This window comes from Garra rufa, chromosome 11, assembly GCF_049309525.1.
Source record: "Garra rufa chromosome 11, GarRuf1.0, whole genome shotgun sequence".
In the NCBI taxonomy this organism is placed as follows: Eukaryota; Metazoa; Chordata; class Actinopteri; order Cypriniformes; family Cyprinidae; genus Garra; species Garra rufa.
Genome location: NC_133371.1, coordinates 3873460 through 3893731, shown reverse-complemented (window position 1 = coordinate 3893731; position 20272 = coordinate 3873460). Strand labels below are relative to the sequence as shown.

Genomic DNA, 20272 nt, shown 5'->3' with positions numbered 1-20272 from the left:
GACAAATAAAGTGCGCTGATTTCGTCTCAGAGGAATGAATTAGGAACAAATGAGGCTCTCCTCTCTCACTCGTTGTCTTTCTCTGCTGCTTTGCTTTATTAACCACTCTTTCTCTCTCTCTCTGGATCCCAGCATCGCAGTGGCTGATAGCTGTGTGACAAAGCCAGAGGCCCCTGGGACTGATGCCCCAGAGAAACCCGAATCCCCCACCAGGAAAGTAAAGGCCACGGCCTCCTAGTCAACCCCCTTTCTGAATTTACCCTCATGGAGTCTCTATGTGGCATGATGGCCTCCAGTTCTGTCTGTTTTGAGCTCTGTGTGAGCAGCATTTGAGCATTAATAGGAAACATTTGGTGAATTCCCGCAAAAGATCAGCAGGGGGAAAGCGGGAAGTGAGTGAGTCACAACAACACCAGTTTACCTAATTAGAAATGATCTAAAGGGGTGAAACAGTATTATACCTGAGCACCACCGTCCTGAGATAACAACAGATTTTTTTCAGATTTTTTTTTTTTTTTTACCACAAATATGTGGTAACAGAGTAAAATAAAAATAAATAAATAAGGTTAATTTAAAAAAAAGTAAAAATTGCTATTTATTTAGCTAGTTAATCAGTATATACTGTAAAAAGTTTTCACCAGATTCAACTTAAAAACCGAAGATCAGCAGCTGCCTTAAGTTTTTAAGTTAAATCAGCTTAAAACTACAAGTCATTTTAACTTATTACAATAAAAATGAGTTGATATAACTTGTAAATTTAAATGGCTTAATATGATTTAACTTAAAATCTTAAGGCAGCTGCTAAACTTACATTTTTACGTTGAAACTGGTTAAAACTTTTTACAGTGTATAATGTATTATAATTTATGCATATAATGCCATGTTTTCCAGTATGAATAATGAAACATTCTTAAATCAAGATGCATTTACTTGAAAGCAAAATAACTTAAGATATTGAGAGTATTTGAGTATAAAACTTTGTCTAAAAAGTGCCAATACTGTAAGTAAAACAGCTATTTGTACTTGTAAAAAAAAAAAAAAAAAAAAAACAAAACTAAAAAAGGACGGATAAACAGATACGCAGATGCACAGACAGATAAACAGATGTACAGAAGGATGAATGAACAGATAGATGGACAATACTGTAAGTAAAACAGTTATTTGTACTTGTAAAAAAGGACAAAAATACTAAAAAAAATATTTATTTATTTATGTTCATAGTAGGGATAAGTTGTAGATTTACAAACAAGGTTGTATCAGATAAATCAAGGATTTATATCAAAGTTTGAAACATGTTGAACTAAAAAAACTAAACTAAAAAGGTAGGACACTCCCCTGTCTCTTTAAATGTGTAGATACATCTCAAAAGAAAAAAAAAATTGTATGAATTTCTTATACTCTCCAGGTAAAGTTCTATAGCTTTGACCAGACCACAAAAGCAGTACAGTTTTGAAAGACTTTGCAGTAGCTAGAGATGAAGAAAGGTCTAAATGATGTGTGTAAGATACAAAGTTGAGCTTTTTGAAGTGTGCACTTTCATCATGCACTCTTTTGATAAAAAGTTATTTGTGTAACAATCATTCCTCAAGAGGTTTTTCCATCTAAATTTACTTCTAAAACTAAAACTACTTTACACTGACCCATGCCACAAACTCTGCTCAATATGCTAAAACACCCTAACCTCTGTTGGTCTCTCTTCTCTCCCTGTGTTGCCTTGCAAGCATGTTTCTGTCTGCATGTCCAGAATACAAGCCTGGTGAACAGTGGTCCTCATCTACCGCTGCTTGTTGCTGGTGTTTCAGTGATAGTAGAGCTGTCCTATCTGTGCTTGTCTATGTTTGTGATTCTATCAGAAACCATTTTAACTACATGAGACCTCAAATTATTTTTCATACATTCAACATTGATTGCTGAAATAGATTTTGAAAGAAAGAAAGGTAAAACAGGTGATGACAGGAACATTATATAATATAAATAAATGGAGTGGTTTTGAAATCAAGGTGAAGTACAAATCAAAGCTTTTCAGAGTCATGACAAAGAGTCTGGCAACATCGACATCTATAGGAGTATGTGAACTCAGTGCCTCTTGATGGCTTTAATATGATTTGTGTCAGAAATAGTCAGTTCACATAATTCTCGTTTCTTGCGGAGGCCTAAATGACACAACGGTTGGTCGCTGATCGTGAAGGAACGCTGCTGGCAGTTCAAGGAGTCAATCACTGTGATTCAATTTCACAATGGATGGGCAGTCTGTGAAAACTGATAAAGGCCCAATGCAATAAAGCATAATTTCTGTCCCTAGGGATGAGTTTGTGATAATAATTCATTTTATGTTGACATAGAGGTATATAATCGATGCAATCTATTTCCTTGATACGAAATGTGTTCCTGTGTATGATAATAATGTGGCGCTATTTGATTTTTGAGAGCAGTTTGGCCCATAAGTGGGCTGGTATTGACTTCTGACAACTAAAGCTGAAGTGATATTAAAGGCTCTGCTGCAATAATTTAACTTCCATGCACTAGCAGAAAGCATGTTACAGTGACAGGGCTGTGACAGGGTTGATTATAAGACCAAAACAACAATATGGATTGACTTTGGGTTCTCTTGAAGAGATTTTGCAGCACCTGAAATTTGCTGAGCTGTGTGTGAAATCAGCACCTAAGTAATTTAGCTTGTATGCTTTCAATAAATTTACATCTATCTATCTATCTATCTATCTATCTATCTATCTATCTATCTATCTATCTATCTATCTATCTATCTATCTATCTATCTATCTATCTATCTATCTATCTATCTATCTATCTATCTATCTATCTATCGGCAGACAGAGAGACAGATAGATATTGGATTTGCGGATGGACAGATAGACAGATATAAGGACAGACAAACAGACAGACAGAGAGACAAACAGAAGGTAGACAGATGGACATACAGAAGAATGGATGAACAGATAGACGGACAGAGAGATGGACAGAAAGACAGACGTACAGAAGGACGGATGAACAAATAGACAGACAGATACATGGACAGACAAACAGATGTTCAGTAGGACAGATGAACAGATAGACGGACAGATACATGGACGGACAAACAGACTAACAGAAGGACAGATGAACAGATAGACAGACATAAAGACAGACATACAGAAGGATGGATGAACAGATAGACGGACAGATACACAGACAGACAGACATATGTACAGAAGGACAGATGAGTAGATAGATGGACAGATACACAGACAGACAGACATACAGAAGGATGGATGAACAGATGGACAGTCAAAAATACATACAGAATGACAAGACAGATGCACAGACAGACAAACAGACGTACAGAAGGGTAGATGAACAGATAGACAGACAGACAAACAGATGTACATGAGGATGGATGAACAGATAGATGGACAGAAAGACAGACGTAAAGAAGGACGGATGAACAAATAGACAGATACATGGACAGACAAACAGATGTTCAGAAGGACAGATGAACAGATAGACGGACAGACAGACAAACAGATGTACATAAGGATGGATGAACAAATAGACTGACAGATATACAGACAGACAAACAGATGTACAGAAGGACAAATGAACAGAGATAGATACACAGACAGACCAACAAAAGGAAGTAACAGTAACAGACAGACAGACAGATACATGGACGGACAAATAGATGTACAGAAGGACAGATAAACAGATAGACAAACAGATGTACATAAGGATGGATGAACAGATAGACGGACAGAAAGACAGACGTACAGAAGAACGGATGAACAAATAGACAGACAGATACATGGACGGACAAACAGATGTGTAGAAGGACAGATACACAGACAGACAAACAGATATACATAAGGATGGATGAACAAATAGACAGATACATAGACGGACAAACAGATGTTCAGAAGGATGGATGAACAGATAGATGAACAGATAGACAGACAGACAAACAGACATACAGAAGGACAGATGAACAAATAGACGGACAGATACACAGACAGACAAACATATGTACAGAAGGACAGATGAGTAGATAGATGAACAGATACACAGACAGACAAAAAGACAGAATGACAATTGAACAGAGATAGATACACAGACAGACTAAGAGATTAACAGATGGACAGATGAACAAATAGACGGACAGATACACAGACAGACAAAAAGACATAGAGAAGGACTAATGAACAGAGATAGAAACACAAACAGACGTACAGAAGGACAGATGAACAGATAGACAGACACATACATGGATGAACAAACAGATGTACAGAAGTTTGAATGAACAGATAGACGGACAGATACACAGACAAAAATATGTACAGAAGGACGGATGAACAGATAGACCGATAGACTGACAGATACTTGGACGGACAGACAGAAAGGTAGACAGACTGACTGATAGATTTGTTCTTGTTCTGTGATCCGTAGTTTTGGTGTGATTCTGAATGTAGAAAGTCACGTATTAGTATGAGCTAATTTAGTCTGGATCTGGTCTGATAAAGGAGGCACATCATTATAAGATCCTAAATGTCATTTCCTCACTCTTTTAACAGTGATTCTGAATCAGAGAGGATCCTGTCTGAGACAAAGACCAGCAAGTCATTGGCTCCTCCATATCAGATTGCGTTTCCCCTGTTGCACAATTAGAAGTGTCATTAGCATTTAAATTACCAAATAAGATTGTGATCAACAGTGATCAATGAAGGTGCCGGAGACTGGCCTCACTTTACAGTCTGCCTGTGAAGATCTAGAACTGAAGTCATACAGAAATTCGGTTTCAGCAACAGGCAGGGCCGCTGCTGGCCAAATGGGTGCCCTAAGCAGAAATTTACTTTTGTGCCCCCTCCCCCAAATATTACAGAAGTAAAAATAAAATAATAAAAAAACACCTACTATAGGGGCCAAAATAGAACTTTATTCAAATAAAAGTAAATAGTAAATACATAAATAAATTGTATCATTTATAAATTACAATTGCAGCTCTACAGCAAAAAATACAAACTAAAATTACACTTTAAATAAAACATTTAAAAATGTGAAATCTTAATAAAATAAACAATAATATACTGAAATAAAATCAACACTGTCATTTGCTGGAGCTTTCCAACGTTCAAAATTTACAAAGGCACACTTCTGCTTTTTCTTGAGGCAAAGTCGTAAATGAGCTCTTCATATGATAAAGCCTTTGCTATTTGACAATAAAGCAGACAAGGGTTATGATGTCCACATATTTTTGTTGAGGAAATGATAGGAAAGATTATGTGGATATTTTAATTAAATGTTTGGTCAATATTAAACAAGGAATTCGATCATCATGTAAGTGTAACAACTGCATTTACCAGGCCTTTGGTGCGCTTTTCAGGCATTTCTATTAAAATTGTAATGTAAACTGTTAATTTTGTATTAGATTATGTATTTTAACACTGTTATTTAATTACACTATATGGTCATTGTTAATCAATAATCATAATTACCATAATTGTTTTAATATAATGCATTTTAAGTCATTTTGTTTACTTAGATCTGCCTGTATTCATATTAAGAAAGATGCGTTAGTCGTGAAATTATTACCGACATTAAAACACATTATTAACGTCGACAGAATAATATAAAGTTTCACAGGATTATGAAAGTACCTGAAAGTGATGCACGGGCTTCATCTTGGGCTTTTTTTTTTTTTCTTTCGTTTCTCGGTGCCGGACTGTTGATGTCTCTTTCCAGGACCAGGCATATTGTTCATCAATTATTATCATCATTTTTGGCCAAATAGGCAGCCGTAAACAGAGGTGAGGGCGCGTCGCGGCGCAGATGCTGCGCATCACCACGTGTGCTTGCTTACTAGCCTAGTCTGCGTTCACCGTAAAATGCAATATATACATTTTGATTTTTATATTTTTGTTTATTTGTGTATGTATATTATTAATATTAATTTATTATTATAATACATAAAAACGATTTTTTTTGAGCAGCTGGGATGGTGCCCCCTGGGAGTTGGTGCATATATATATATATAATAAAAAAAAATAAAAAAAAAAGACATCATATTTAAACCTTCACTTCTTCTCTGCGGATTTAGAAGGCATCACTTGACTGATAGCCTCACTTCCTTTGTCAAAGGATCCCGGAAAGTAATTTTCCTTTTTTCTCAGTATCTCCTCTCTTCTTCCTAACCCTTTCTCATAGATTACTCTTTTCAGAGCAGGGATTAGCTATGTTTTTTCTCTCTATCCCTCTCAAATCTCCCCTCTTAAGCTGCCCTGAGCCTTTCGTGGCCGACAGACCAAGGAGAAGGGCAGGTCGTGAAGGTGGCCAGACATCCTCGTGAAAACCCACACTCTTATGTTTCCTACCAACAATGACTGCATCGCTGTTCATATGGGTTCAAGTATTTGAATGCACAAGTCAACCTGTAGGCCTGTTCATGTCAAAATACTGCAAATCCTACCTAATGGAAGACTGGATTCACATTTGCAGCAGACACAGTCTAAGGATTTATAGTCGTTAACCTCCAAGAACTTGCCTAACATCATAATACGCACTGTGTCCAAAAACTTTTTATTGCCATATAGAGAGAGAGAGAGAAAGACATAAAACATATGAATATGGGGAATTTCTGTTCTTTCAAATTGGCTCATAGTAAATGTGAAATATGGAGATTAGTTAAACTGTGGATATCATAAAAAAAACTGGGTCAGTTTTAATTTATGATCTGGAATTTGAACTGAAATGACAAAGGGGTCAAGAGAACATAAAAATTAATTTATAGTTTTTGTTTTATAGTTTAACGTTATTCTTTATTGTCTCCAATCATGAGAGCAGGTCAACAAAGAACTGTTCACTTTACGATTACTTCATCCATACAAAACTCTCCAAGTGGCTGTCATTAAATCATTTGTTCAACAGATATAAAAAAAGTGCTTCATTTAGGAAGGAAGCAGGGAAGGAAACAAGTGACTGGGTTTATGAGTAAGTCATTGAATTATTCATTCAACCAATTACTTCAAAACAAGATTCAATCAAGAAGAAAGCAAATGACTTTATAAGCGATAAGTCGTTAAATAATGCACTTAACCTTTCCGTTCAAAAATGCTGATTCATTCAGTATTGTGACTATTGTGTGTTGCTTGAAGACATGTGACTGTGGTTTTGCTTAGAAGTATTTTCACTGGCAGAGTTACTGGTCATCACTGTAAATTTCAATATTGTAACATTGCTTGAGAAAACAAAAACTTGAAAACTTATTGCCTCAGAGAAATCGTTAAGGATTTCAAATATATTAAAGTTAATTCAGAAGCCAACTCATGACAACTTGAATATATTAATTGTGAACAAGTGACAGCTTGTTAACACCTGTTAAATTTCTGGAAATATTATGTGTGGTGTATGAACTACTTCCTTTTTTTTTTTTTTTTTTTTTTTTTAACTCTGCTTACTTAATTCCTTTTACAATTCAGTATCCAGTTTGCTCCCTCATTTCAAGTTCAATTTGATTGCAGTGCTGCAGCTTGATAAATATATGTAAATAATTGAGGTCAGTGAGAATCAAATAAAGTGATGAAAATAAGTCTTTGCCTGGCAGGGGATGTGTTTGTGTTAATTTATTTGAAATGCTGATAAAAGGCATCATTTGGGTTGTTTACGCCTTTACCTTGGTGTGAAGTGTGCAGTGCTTTTTCAAATAGATTTTGTGTGTTTGTTATCTGTGTGGCTTAATTATTTGAAGTGTCATAAATCCTATAACGATTTTGCTTTTAGGTGATGGCATACCAACTAATTTGCTAACTGTTCTTTTCCCTTGTATGTAGGCGATTTTTTTTCCCCATATTTTTTGGTTTAGGAAGTGTTAAGTGTCATTATCTTCATTCATCAAATGTATGATTGTTAGAGTATGGTGTGCCATTCAAACCAATTCAGTTGAAATGCAACAGACCTGATTACACTGGACAGAAGAGTGAGTTATTTTCCACTCTCTGCGTCTGGGGCCTTTCTTTCCTGGTGGATTTTAGTAGCCAAATCAATTGTTCAGCGCTTTGATTCATACCTGGTACACATTTGAATTAAAGCACTATTCTGCGTCTCTGCTTGATACCCAATAAGGAAAAAAGGTAAACCACTGTGGTACCTCATAAGTCTAATTGGATCAATAATTACATCAATTTTCTCTATAGAGCAAGCGTGTGGAATTCAAAATGGGATCAAAGAGGGAGTGATCTTTTTTCTATGAAAAGAGAAGCTGGAAAGGAGAAAGTTTCTGAATTATTTAGCTGCCTTTCATTATTTTGTCCCTTTGAAGAAAGATAATGGTGCATCTGGAAGTGACGCTGTCTGTCACGGCTTATCCCTCTGCAAGTCTCTGTTTTTCTCTCTCTCACACACAAACATACTCTCTAACTGTTCCAAAACCTAGTTAGCTACCTAGTGGAGCACAAAAGGAGAATTTTTGAAGAATATTCTGGCTATTGCTTTGAAAATCATGAAAGTAAATGAGCAGTAAAAAAAAAGAAAAAAAAAAAAAAAAGAAAAAACATAAAAGTGGTCCAGATGACATATGCACTATGTCTCTTTGTGTGAGATATAGACTAAAAGTTAAGCCATTATTCATGGAAAATCATCCAATTTGGTCTCCCCATTCATAATAAATGCATGCAAAGTAGTGTCTCCTACTGGGATAAATACATAAATACATGGATGTATGCTGAAATTGTTGGATGTGACATCCTACCTAGAAAATGTTCCACCAGCCACCATTGCATTGTGACATTAAATAAAAAAAAAAATTACGCTACCAACTTTACACAAAAGTAGCTGGAGAAAGGAAACACTACTACGTAAACAGCTGAAAAAGGTTAGGTGTGCCATTACTTTTAACATGTGGAATGATCTTAAATGTTATTACAAAAGAACCAACAAAATATATATTTTACAAACAGTATATATATTTTATCCAATATTTGCCTGTGTATTTATTACTTATTAGAGCATCATGCCATTAGCTTAGCAACATGTTTACTCCAAACTCTGTTGATATGAACTGTATGTCAGTGATGTTTCTTTGGCAAATGGAGTTGCTTTTATAGAGAAAGTTCTAAATTATCAGTCACTTAGACGGTTCCATTTTGTTTAGTACGCTCCTTTAGAACTTATCTGCCTACAGAGTGCTGCAGTTGTGACATGTTTTTGGAGGCCATTTAGATACTTGTTAGGAAATGCTTTTTTCCAGACAAGTAAAAGCTTTAAAAATGAATGATGTAATTTACGGTACTAATGTATTTCATGTCAAAAAATAAAACATGACAATATATGAGCTTGTATATTTGTCTGACATTTCAGACATTTAACTAAAAACCTATTGACTTTGGGAACTTGAGCTCATTTTCCAGTTTTTGGCCTACAAAAATTGTCATCCTTGTCATCCATCCTGTAGGTTTGAAAAGAGATAATTATTTTAGAATTTGTTAAGTAATTAGAGAGCAACTGTTCAGAGCATCCCTTTTATTTTACACAGTGCATTTTAGGATTTGTGAATGTTCAGATTCAGATAGTGACAGCATCTTGATAGAGGAACATGTCAGTCATAGGACTGCAGGCAGCTGCTGATTGGTTGCTGCATTGCTGCAGTACATCTGTCTCCAGCTGTGGCCATTTGGGAACAGCTTCTGAGGACACGGGTCAGGAAGACCTAGTCTGCTCTAATTGCACTGCGTGTCTGTCTTAAATTTAAATAGAAACAGGCTGGACACACATTAGGTCCCCTTTTTGCTCTGTAGCAGTGACATTGTAGTCAATAGTCGATCCTGCAATTTTATCACTAGTCATTTAGGATTAATGATAACAATAATAAGATATTGTTTTCTTTCAACTAATTGCACACAATTATCTCAACTCTGAAACTTTGCATATAAAGGTGTCCATTTGTTTAACAGCAGACAATGAAAGAGTGGTGATACAAGATGATAGGATCTCACCGTGTGGTAGTAAGAAACTGCACATTCTAAGCTCTGCAGGTTTGCAGATTCTTTTATCACAGCCTGTAAGCAGTGTTTAGACTGGCAGTTACATTACTCATATTTAGAGCAGCTTAGAACAACTTCAGTCATTTGCATACTTATGCAGATTTGCGATTTGGTAGAATTATGGACTCTTGGCAGCTTTTATGTTAATTATAATGCATCATCATTATCCTGTGTAATTGTTGTCTGTGTGAAAAGTGCGTACCTACGTGTTCCATTGCCTCAACTATTTATCTCCTTGGAGCTCTTTTTCTTCTTCATTTCCATGTTTTATTTATGGATGAACATGTCTGTACCAAAGAAGCAAGACCAGGAGAAAGCATTCGGGTTAGCGTTGCTACAAATTTCAATGAAAGTTGCATGACCCCCATGGAAGAATGCAATTTGAAATACAGTAAACAAAAGTGAGTACACCCCTCACATTTCAGCAACCATTTTAGCATATCTTCTCAAGGGACAATACTATAGAAATGAAACTTGGCTTTTGTTAGAGTAGTCAATGTGCAGCTTATATAGCAGTATAGATTTGTTGTCCCCTGAAAATATCAACAAAAGTGAGTACAGCCTAAGTGATAACAGCAGTATGTTGTTTAACCATGCAAAGCCACATGTCCTATTCATCAAGTTTATGTTTTTGTCTGCTTGACAGGGCCATGCAAAGTTGTGTATCTTGTATTAGAGCAGTTAAAATGATGTGCTGTTTCTCATACTGACCACTGGATGTTCAATATGGCATTTCATGGCAAAGAACTCTCTGAGGATTTGAGAATTAGACTTGTTGCTTTCCACAAAGATGGCCAAGGCTGTTAGAGGTTCAGTAACCGTTCAGTTACACTACAGTAGTCAGGGCCATACAGAGTTTTCCAAGATGAGTTCCTTTCGAAACAGGGCATGCAAGGGTTGATCAACGAAGTAGAGCACTCATTCTTGCATCAGGTGCAGACTCTGGCTTCAAAAAACAGATGTATGAGTGCTGTCAGCATTGGTTTAAAGGTTGCAGAAGTAGAAGGTCACTGCAACAAGTCAGTTTGCATAGGCGTCGTCCCAGAAGGAAGCCTCTTCTGAAGCTGGCTCACAAGAAAGCCTGCAAACAGTTTGCCGAAGACAACCTGTCCAAGAGCATGAATTACTGGAACCATGTCCTGTGGTCTGATGAGACTATAAGATAAACTTGTTTGGCTCAGATGGTGTCCAGCATGTGTAAAGACATATAATAAAGCTGAGCAACTCATTCCATAGCTTTGTGGATCAATTTACAAATTAATCCTGCCAATTAAGTGTTCAGAAACATAGTCCATCCAATCAGTGAGATAATAAAGATGAAGCAGATACTGTTCCAAAACACCAATAGAACTAAAAATAAGAGTAACATTTAGCAACCATCTTTTTCAAGACAAAAAGTTGTCAAAGTTGTCATTACTGGTGTATTTTATGTTGTAGACCAAAACCTGAAAATATCTTGAACTTATGTTGACCACAGACTTCTTTCAGGCATTTAATCAAAAACCCTTTGAAAAACTAAATAATTTCATGATGATGAAATCGGAAATGGTAAAATGCTAACCAATTTCCAGGCCTTCAAAAATGGTACATACCTGGAGCACTCTATTTACATGAAAATCTTAAAGGCATGGCAACAGAAAGCAACCCATCACCTTGTAAGGGTGAAAGAGAGGGTGGAAAATGAAAATGAAAATAAAAAAGAAAGAAAGAAAGAAATTATGATTCCTTTGGATGCAAACAATTTTGCCTTTTAAATGAACATTAGGGAATAAATATTAAATAATACTTAAAATTATTGTATGACCCCTTTTAAGCAAATTACGTCTTACAGAGTCCTTTAGGAGTCACTCTGGGTTGAGTGCTTTGCTTGAGGCCAGAGTGAGCACAGAGACTCTTTAGTTACTGACTCACATCCTTTTGGTGTTGAACCTTTGTATTGACAGCCCACAGACTCGACCATTAGGCTTTCAACACGTTGTGTATGTGATTCTGTCCAGGTGAATGTCAAGAAACCTGTCAAACCTTTTTCAGCCCAACATCAAAAGAAAAAAAGTATAGTTTAAAGAAAATGTAGTCATGTTTTTAGGCTCATAAAGGTATTATTTTAATGTAAATTAAGCACTCAATCCCTCCCCATGTACATTAGCAGAAAGAAAGGGAAAAATAAATGAATAATAAATAAATAATATTTATAATATATATATATATATTTTTCCTTTCTTTCTTATATATTTAGTACCTTTAGTACTTATATCTTATATATATTCTTTTTTGTTTTTGGATGTGTTGCATTACTATGGAAGCCCTTTTTCTGCCACTACAAAAAATAAAAATATTTTTATATTTTTATTTTAATATTTTTTAATACAATTTTTTTATCTGTTTTATAGATAAAATAATATCAATATTCAGACTTTTTTACTTGCGATTCTGGGGAAAAAGTCAGAATTGGGAGATGTAAACTCAGAATTCTGAGGAAAAAAAAATAAGAAGAGGTAAAAACTGAAATATAAAATCTAAATTGTGAAATGATGAAACGGCAAAATTATGAAAAAAAATCTTGCAATTCTGAGCAAAAAAAGCTTTTTGTCTCACAAATTGTTTTCAGTTAATATTTATTTATTTAGTTTTCATTTTCTATATGCACATTTCGATTTTTTTTTTTATTTTTTTAATTCTGACTATGTGTGTGCGTGTTTATTTGCAGTGAGTGTATATACAGGCCATGTGTGTTGTCATGTGCCAGTGCCACGCCTCTGTTCTAGTGAGATAAAAGGTGATGTGAAGTGCAAGTGATGTGTATAAAAGAGGAAATGGAGAAAGGCACTCATGCGCAAAGCAGCTCTGACTTTACAGAGCCCCTTTGGCCTCGTGGAAAGGTCATGCAACTCAACAGCGACATGAGGCGGCGTGTTTGCCTCTAGAGAAGTAAGTTTTAGTGCATTTCTGTAAAATGTAGAAGAGATATGCTGCCTGCCTTGCCCTTGCTCTATTTTTTGGGACACACACAAACACACACACAGAGGCCGTGCTTCATTATCTATCAGCACAGACATCTTGTCAGAATGAGCGGGATGATGTCTGACTGCTAACATGTTTGAGGAAAGAGATTTCCTCTTTCTGGAAATTAGATGGCAACTCCTGCGCAGCTCACCTGTCAGAGAGAATTATTTGGGTCTCCTTCAAGCGATGCAAATAACGACACCCAAAAACTTATTAGAGCAGTGTCTGCGTATGTATGTGTGCGCCCAGATACGCGTTTGTGTATGCACCCACATTCTTGTAACATCTTGCGTGGGAGCATGTGTGCTTACGTGCGCGAGCTTGTGTGTACGAATGTGTGGCAGTTTGACATCTGCTTTTGAGTTTTGTCTGAGTTCTCCTCTGGGAACTGTCTTTTATTTGAATTTTCAGGCTTTATGAATGGAATTACAGTGCAGAAAATTGGAGAGTTTATGACTCACCAGATGTCGTTCTACACTTTTTGCTAAACTCAGTGACTTGTGACTTATTTGAAGTACAATTGAATATCCGGTGTTTGCATGAACTCTCCAGAATCACATCAGGTGTATGCCGAGGCCCAGGTGTGCTGAAGTGTTATGAGAGAGGTTATGGGCAGGGTTAGACATCAGGTGATTGAACGCTCTCTGCAGTGTAGCCGCTGCAATGCAGAAGTTAGTTCAGCTAAACATGCTACTAAATATTTGTGCATTGCACAAATGTAACAGTAAAGGTCTCACTTACTAAATGGCTGTTACCAATCAAGTAAAATTGGTATTAACAAAACCAATCTTTCCACTGCAGAAGAAACAGCTGGCATGTACACATTTAATGAAGCTCAAATGTAGCATGAAAGCATTTACACTGCAAAATGGCAACAGTATAAATAATGTTATGAGCTTGGTGTTTGAAAACATTTTTTATATATATAAAAAAAAAAAAAAAAAAAAAAAAATTGGAAAAACGCTGATTCATTCAAGAATGAAGCAATTGTCTGTCTTTATGAATGAACCACTGATTCATTGACTCATTGTGTTCATTTGTGTTTATTTCTCCACAAGATTGTCTCACACACAGACAGGCCGCGTGAATCTCAACTGGCGCGACCTTGTCACTGTCAATACATCATCCATTATCAATTGCCGTTTACACCAAATGTAATAAAATAAGAATTATTCTTGCTGAAATTTTGGTGATTCCCTAATTTGATGTTTTAATTAGATTAGTTGTCTGGTCAGGCAAGTAAAATTCTCTTTCACTTGCCCCTTCAAAAAATCCACTTGTCCCAGACAAGCATTAATGTCGAGCTCTGTTATAAATATTGACATTAAAGTCAACTAAGATTAAAAAAAAAATGCTTTAGAATTACGTTTTCATTATTAGTTAACAAATGGAACCTTATTGTAAAGTGTTACCAGTGTAACTAAAATTCCCTATAAAATAAACTGAATATTCACAGATGGCTTCCCACTTTAATTCTTTAGAAATTTTTTGGTATCTTTGTTTGATAATTAACTTTGTTCACGGTTAAATAGAGAGGGCTTTATGTGAAAAACTGGTTTTGTGCTCAATTTTATCTAACCTGTTTACAAATCCAATGCAGAACAATGCAGCATAGATCCTTGAATCCTATTAGACCAATAGCATCGTGTTCAAAAATGACCAACGAGTTTAGATATTTGTCCTATTTAAAACTTGACTCTTCTGTAGTTATATCGTGTACTAAGACCGGAGGAAATGCAAAGCTGCGAGTTTCTAGGCTGATAAGATTAGGAACTACACTTCCATTCCGGTGTAATAGTCAAGGAAGTTTGCTGCCGTAATATGGCCGAAGCAGGCGGAGTATTATCAGAAATGAGTTCCCAGCTAGTTTAGCATTTGCACATGTGCTGCGTGGTATTACTGCTCCTGCTTCAGCCATATTACGGCAGCAAACTTCCTTGACTATTACGCTGGAATGGGAGTGTAGTTCCTAATCTTATCAGCCTAGAAACTCGCAGCTTTGCATTTCCACCGGTCTAAGTACACGATATAACTACAGAAGAATCAAGTTTTAAATAGGACAAATATCGAAACTCGTTGGTCATTTTTGAACGTGATGCTATTGGTCTAATAGGATTCAATGATCTATGCCAGGGGTTCTCAAAGTCTACATTCAAAGGTCCAAATCTGAATTGTCATCAATGACAAAGGTCCGGAACTATTGGTAATTACAAAACTTTTTTTTAATAAACATGTATAACAAATCAACATTCATTTTATGAAAAAATAAGGTGCCTTTGGCATTCAAAATACATGAATAACAAGTGCAAAAGTGGCAAAATAATTAATTTAAGTGTCTGGATTTTTCTTAACAAAAGTAACATGGTGCAAAATACAGAGCAGTCTAATGTGAGAAATGACACTGTCTGTCTCCCATCAGCTTTTGCCTAGTACCCAGGCCACTCGGAAAGATACTTCTGTAGCTCTCTCTTGCTGTGTCACAGCTCTCACAAGCAACTTATTTGTTGATTCATATGAAGACTTTAGCTGTCGAAGTTTTGCTGTCCGTACCTCTGTATTTTGTGGATATTGCCGTTTAAAATGACCGTGTTTTGTTTCATAATGCCGTTTGACATTTCCACTCTTCACAACTCCAACTGTCTCGTTACAAATAAAACAGAATGGCTTCGTGCTGGATTGGGGCAAAATGAACGCATACCTCTCTATCCAATCATCTTTGAAAACTCTATTTTCTTCGTCAACTTTTCTTTTCCTGGACAATGACATCCTCCACACCCATTCAAACGCTTACTGCGGTGAAGTGTCGCGTTGCGCGGCTCGCGCCCGATTACGTCAAAACTCACTGGATGTCATGGCAACTGAATCACGGAGGAAAACTTTAAATATCTCGCCTTCGCTTTAATTTCGGACCATCTCCAAAAAGACATAAAACACTACACAAATGATTCTGACATGCGTTTATCAAAGTAGGAAATCCAGATTTTTAATCCCTTAAATTACTGCTGTTGAAATACGAAATGGTGGCTGGTCCGGATTGAATTGCCTCCGGGTCCGGATCCGGACCGGAGTCCGGACTTTGAGAAGTGCTGATCTATGCTAAGCTATGCTAAAAGTGATATCGCCAGAACAGGAGAACGGCTGAACGGATTTCAAAAAGGTAAAAATCAACTTATTAACTCGGGGGGAGTTGGAGAATGAGCCTATTTCCAAAAAAAAAAAGTGGAGTGTTCCTTTAACTGGTCATGCTGGAAAACCTGCTAATCAACCAACTAAAACCAGCTGAAACCAGCTTGTACAGGCTGGGAGACCAGATTGCGCAGCTTATACCAGCCAAGACTAGCAAACCAGCATAAACTGGTTTATTTGTTTATCTGCAGGGAATATGCTGAAAATAATCAATAAATAAATCAATCAATCCAAAAATATGATGATAAACAACAGTGAGGAATCACTTCTAGAGTTCAATCCAGAACCTTGAATTGGAGTCAGTTTCACAAAGTTTGGAATTGAACAGCACTAGTTAATGGTACAACCAAAATAAGCATTTTATCAGTTATTTGCAAGCCACATTAACCCGATGCTAGTTATTTGTGACCTAGTGTGAACTTTACATCTTAATTTAAACTATGTCTGCAAATTACGATACAATTCATGAGGCGTGGCATGACATTTTTACAGCACTCCATGTTGTCTCCCGGTTTGATGGTGACCGAATTGAAGTAACGAATGGCTGGTGCAACTCTGCCCTACTGCGTCTCACATCATGGATCAGACCCGTGTGCTCTGTTTGCTGTCTGTCTGACACTTTAAGGGATTGATGGGAACATTGGTGGGCTATAATTCGAACCCCCTTGTCCTTGCACTCTCATTCTTTCCTCTCCATTTTGCCCATTACAATCCGGTTTCATTATCTCTCTCTCTCCATGGCTAGTGAGAGCCATTGAAAGGGCACGGCTGAAATGGCACTGGATACAACAAAGGCAGTGTAAGGAGATGCCTATCAAACCCCCAGCAGGCGGGAGAGGCAGACGTGGGCACGACGACTCATTACGTGCGCTCACACAAGGCTTAAGCCACGGCCGCATGAAAGCTCTCTCAGGGTACCGGGTGTCAGTCTGTTTTATTTTTCTTCCAACAGGACTGACCTCCCCCCTGCTCATAAGCCGGCCCCTCCACCACCCAAGAAAAAGAGCAGCGACATGAAAGGCGGCCTGACGTCTGACGAGATCCAGGTAGGGCGTCTTCCTATTTTCCGCACATGACATGTCTCAGGAAACACTTGCACCGCCACCCATGATCTTTAGTCTGTCTCTGAATCATTGCTTTCACATTTCTGAACTTCATAAAGTTGCACTTTTTCAGTTAAAGAGTTCACCCAAAAATGAAAATTCTGTCCTTAACCCATTTAAGCCTACCAGCAACTATAGTTGCTGCAGATTATAGTTGTAACTTTCTAGATGTTATTCATGTTTTATGTCTCAATGACATGCAAGCAAACAACCAAATAAATCATTTCACAAACAAAAAAAAGGTATTGACTTCCTTCCTGTCACATGAGGCTGTCAATTTATTACCAGGAAGCATGGCGAGGGCAAACCCTCCCAAAGAAAGTTAAATTTCATGTTACTAACAAGTATTTTTTTTAATCATAATCATGAAGGTCTCTAGAATCCATACAAAACAAATCTTACAAGAGATCCAGCTACTTCCATTTTAAACCAGCTAAGACCAGCCAACCATCTTAGGCTGGTTTTAGCCGATAGTCCACATTGGTCTTAGCTGGTCTTAGCTGGTCAGCAGGCAGGTTTTAGAGGAGTTTGGCCACTTTCATAGCTGATCAGGCTGGGAGACCATCTGGAACAACCAGCTAAAACCAGCCTGGCCAGCCTACCCAGGGTGGGAGAACAACTAAAGCGAGCCACTTACATCTTAAACCAGCTAAAACCAGCCTGGCCAGCCTACCCAGGGTGGGAGAACAACTAAAGCGAGCCACTTCCATCTTAAACCAGCTAAAACCAGCAAACCAGTTTAGGCTGGTGTTAGCTGGTAATCCAGCCTGGTCTTAGCTGGTCATAGCTGGTCAGCAGGCTGGTTTTAGATGGGTTTTGGCCACTTCCTTAGCTGGTCTGGCTGGGAGACCAGCTGGAACAGCCAGCTAAAACCAGCCTGAAGAGCCTAGCCAGACTGGAAGACCGGCTAAAACCAACTGCTTTCTAGCTTAAACCATCTTAGGCTGGTTTTAGCAGTTTTTTTTTTTTTCAGCAGGGTATTGAAAGCAGTTATTTTGAGTTAGATGCCAAATGTTCTCCTCTTATTCAAATTTGACATTAAAGGGGTGCATACAACATATTTGCCCACCGGCAACTAGTTGCCGCACATTCAAATACAATTTTCAAGAAAAAAAAAATAAATAAAAATAAAAAACCTGGGGAAAATAAATACAGAACATGTTCACATAGGACACTATTAACACAACTATATGCATGAAACCATTCAGAAAAATGTGGGCACAAATGGGTTAATTAATCACCCTCATGTTGTTCCAAACCAGTAAGACCTTCGTTTATCTTCAGAACACAAATTAAGATATGTTTGATGAAATCCGAGAAGTCTCTGACCTCTGTCCACAAGGGACGCAGTAGAGACAAAAATGTGGAATAAAGTCATTATTTTAATTTTCTTTGCGCAAAAAGTATTTTCGTAGCTTCGTAAAATTACAGTTGAACCACAGATGTCACATGGACTACTTTGTCGATCATCTTGGTACTTTTCTAGGCCTTGAATGTGGTAGTACCCTTGCTGTCTATGGGAGGATTTCTCTTGGAGAGGAAATCTCTTGGATTTCATGAAAAATATCTTAAATTGTGTTCTGAGGAAGAATGAAGGTCTTATGGGGTTGAAACAAAATGAGGGTGAGTAATTAATGACACAAATGTATTTTTGGATGAACTAACCCTTTAAAGTGAGGGATTTTTTTTGGACTTGAACCTTTTGTTTTGTGATCTAGGTGTGTGTAATGATGTCAGGATGATGTCAGATCCACCCAGTCATTTCTGTTATTTTACTACACTCCTTGTAATTACATCTACTTTGTAATGGGATTATTTATTACAGTACAATGATTTATGTTTACATATTTTACAATATAAAGATAGTTTACAAATAAATACTTTTTATAAGTTTTTAAGTAAGTATTTTTGTAGTATTTTCATTCTGCAAAACAGCCTGTAAATAATAATTGAATTTATAATTTATTTGACAAAATGAGGTTAAATGTGGCATTTGTTTAATTTCACCCACATGTCTGTCAACCAAAGTAAAAAAAAAAAAGTACAGTAATTTTGATAAGATGTTAAGATGTTATTTTTATTATTATTATTATTATTATTATTATTATTATTTTTGTGGAAACTGTTATAAATAAATATATTTTATATAAATATATAACATTTATTTGATATGTTTCATTGTTGAATTTTGATAAATTTAAAGGGACAGTTCATCCAAAATTTATTTTATTTTATTTTATTTATTTATTTTATTTTATTTTATTTTATTTTATTTTATTTTATTTTATTTTATTTTATTTTATTTTATTTTATTTCTGCTGGACAGAAAAGAAGATAGGAAATAAAACATTTGACTTCCACTGTATTTTTCATTTTTGGGTGAATTAACCCTTTCAAGTGAGTGTTTTTTTTTTTTTTTTAGACTTTAACCTTTTTTGTGATCTAGCTGTGTGTAATGATGTCAGGCCTCAGTTTTATGACAGATCCACCCATTCATTTCTGTTATTTTACTGCACTCCCTGTAATTACATCTACTTTGTAATGTGATTATTTACTACAGTACAATGATTAATGTTTATATATTTAGTAGATAGTTTACAAATGAATACTTCTTGTAATCTTAGTATTCTCATTCTGCAAACAGCCTGTAAATAATAATCAACTTGGTAATGTATTTGACAAAATAAGGTTAAATGTGGTGCCTGTTTAATTTCACCCACATGCATGTCAACCAAAGTACAAAAAAAAGAAGTACAATAATTTTCATAAGATGTTAACACATTAAATATTTTTTGAGGAAACTGTTATAAATAAATTTTATATAAAATTAATTTGATATGTTTTACTGTTAAATGTCAATGATCAATTTAAAGTAATAGTTCATCCAAAAAAATTTAAATATATATATATATATATATATATATATATATATATATATATATATATATATATATATAT

General features: G+C 36.1%; 1 protein-coding gene across 2 annotated transcripts in view; it reads left to right on the top strand.

Annotated features, from left to right (window-relative positions):
* Positions 1-20272, top strand: part of nectin1b (nectin cell adhesion molecule 1b) — a 181066-nt gene that overhangs the window by 118993 nt on the left and 41801 nt on the right. For both annotated transcript variants that reach the window (XM_073850379.1, XM_073850381.1), the window contains exon 5: positions 17164-17257. In XM_073850379.1, the coding sequence (XP_073706480.1) occupies positions 17164-17257 (94 nt within the window). The remainder of the gene's footprint in view (positions 1-17163; positions 17258-20272) is intronic.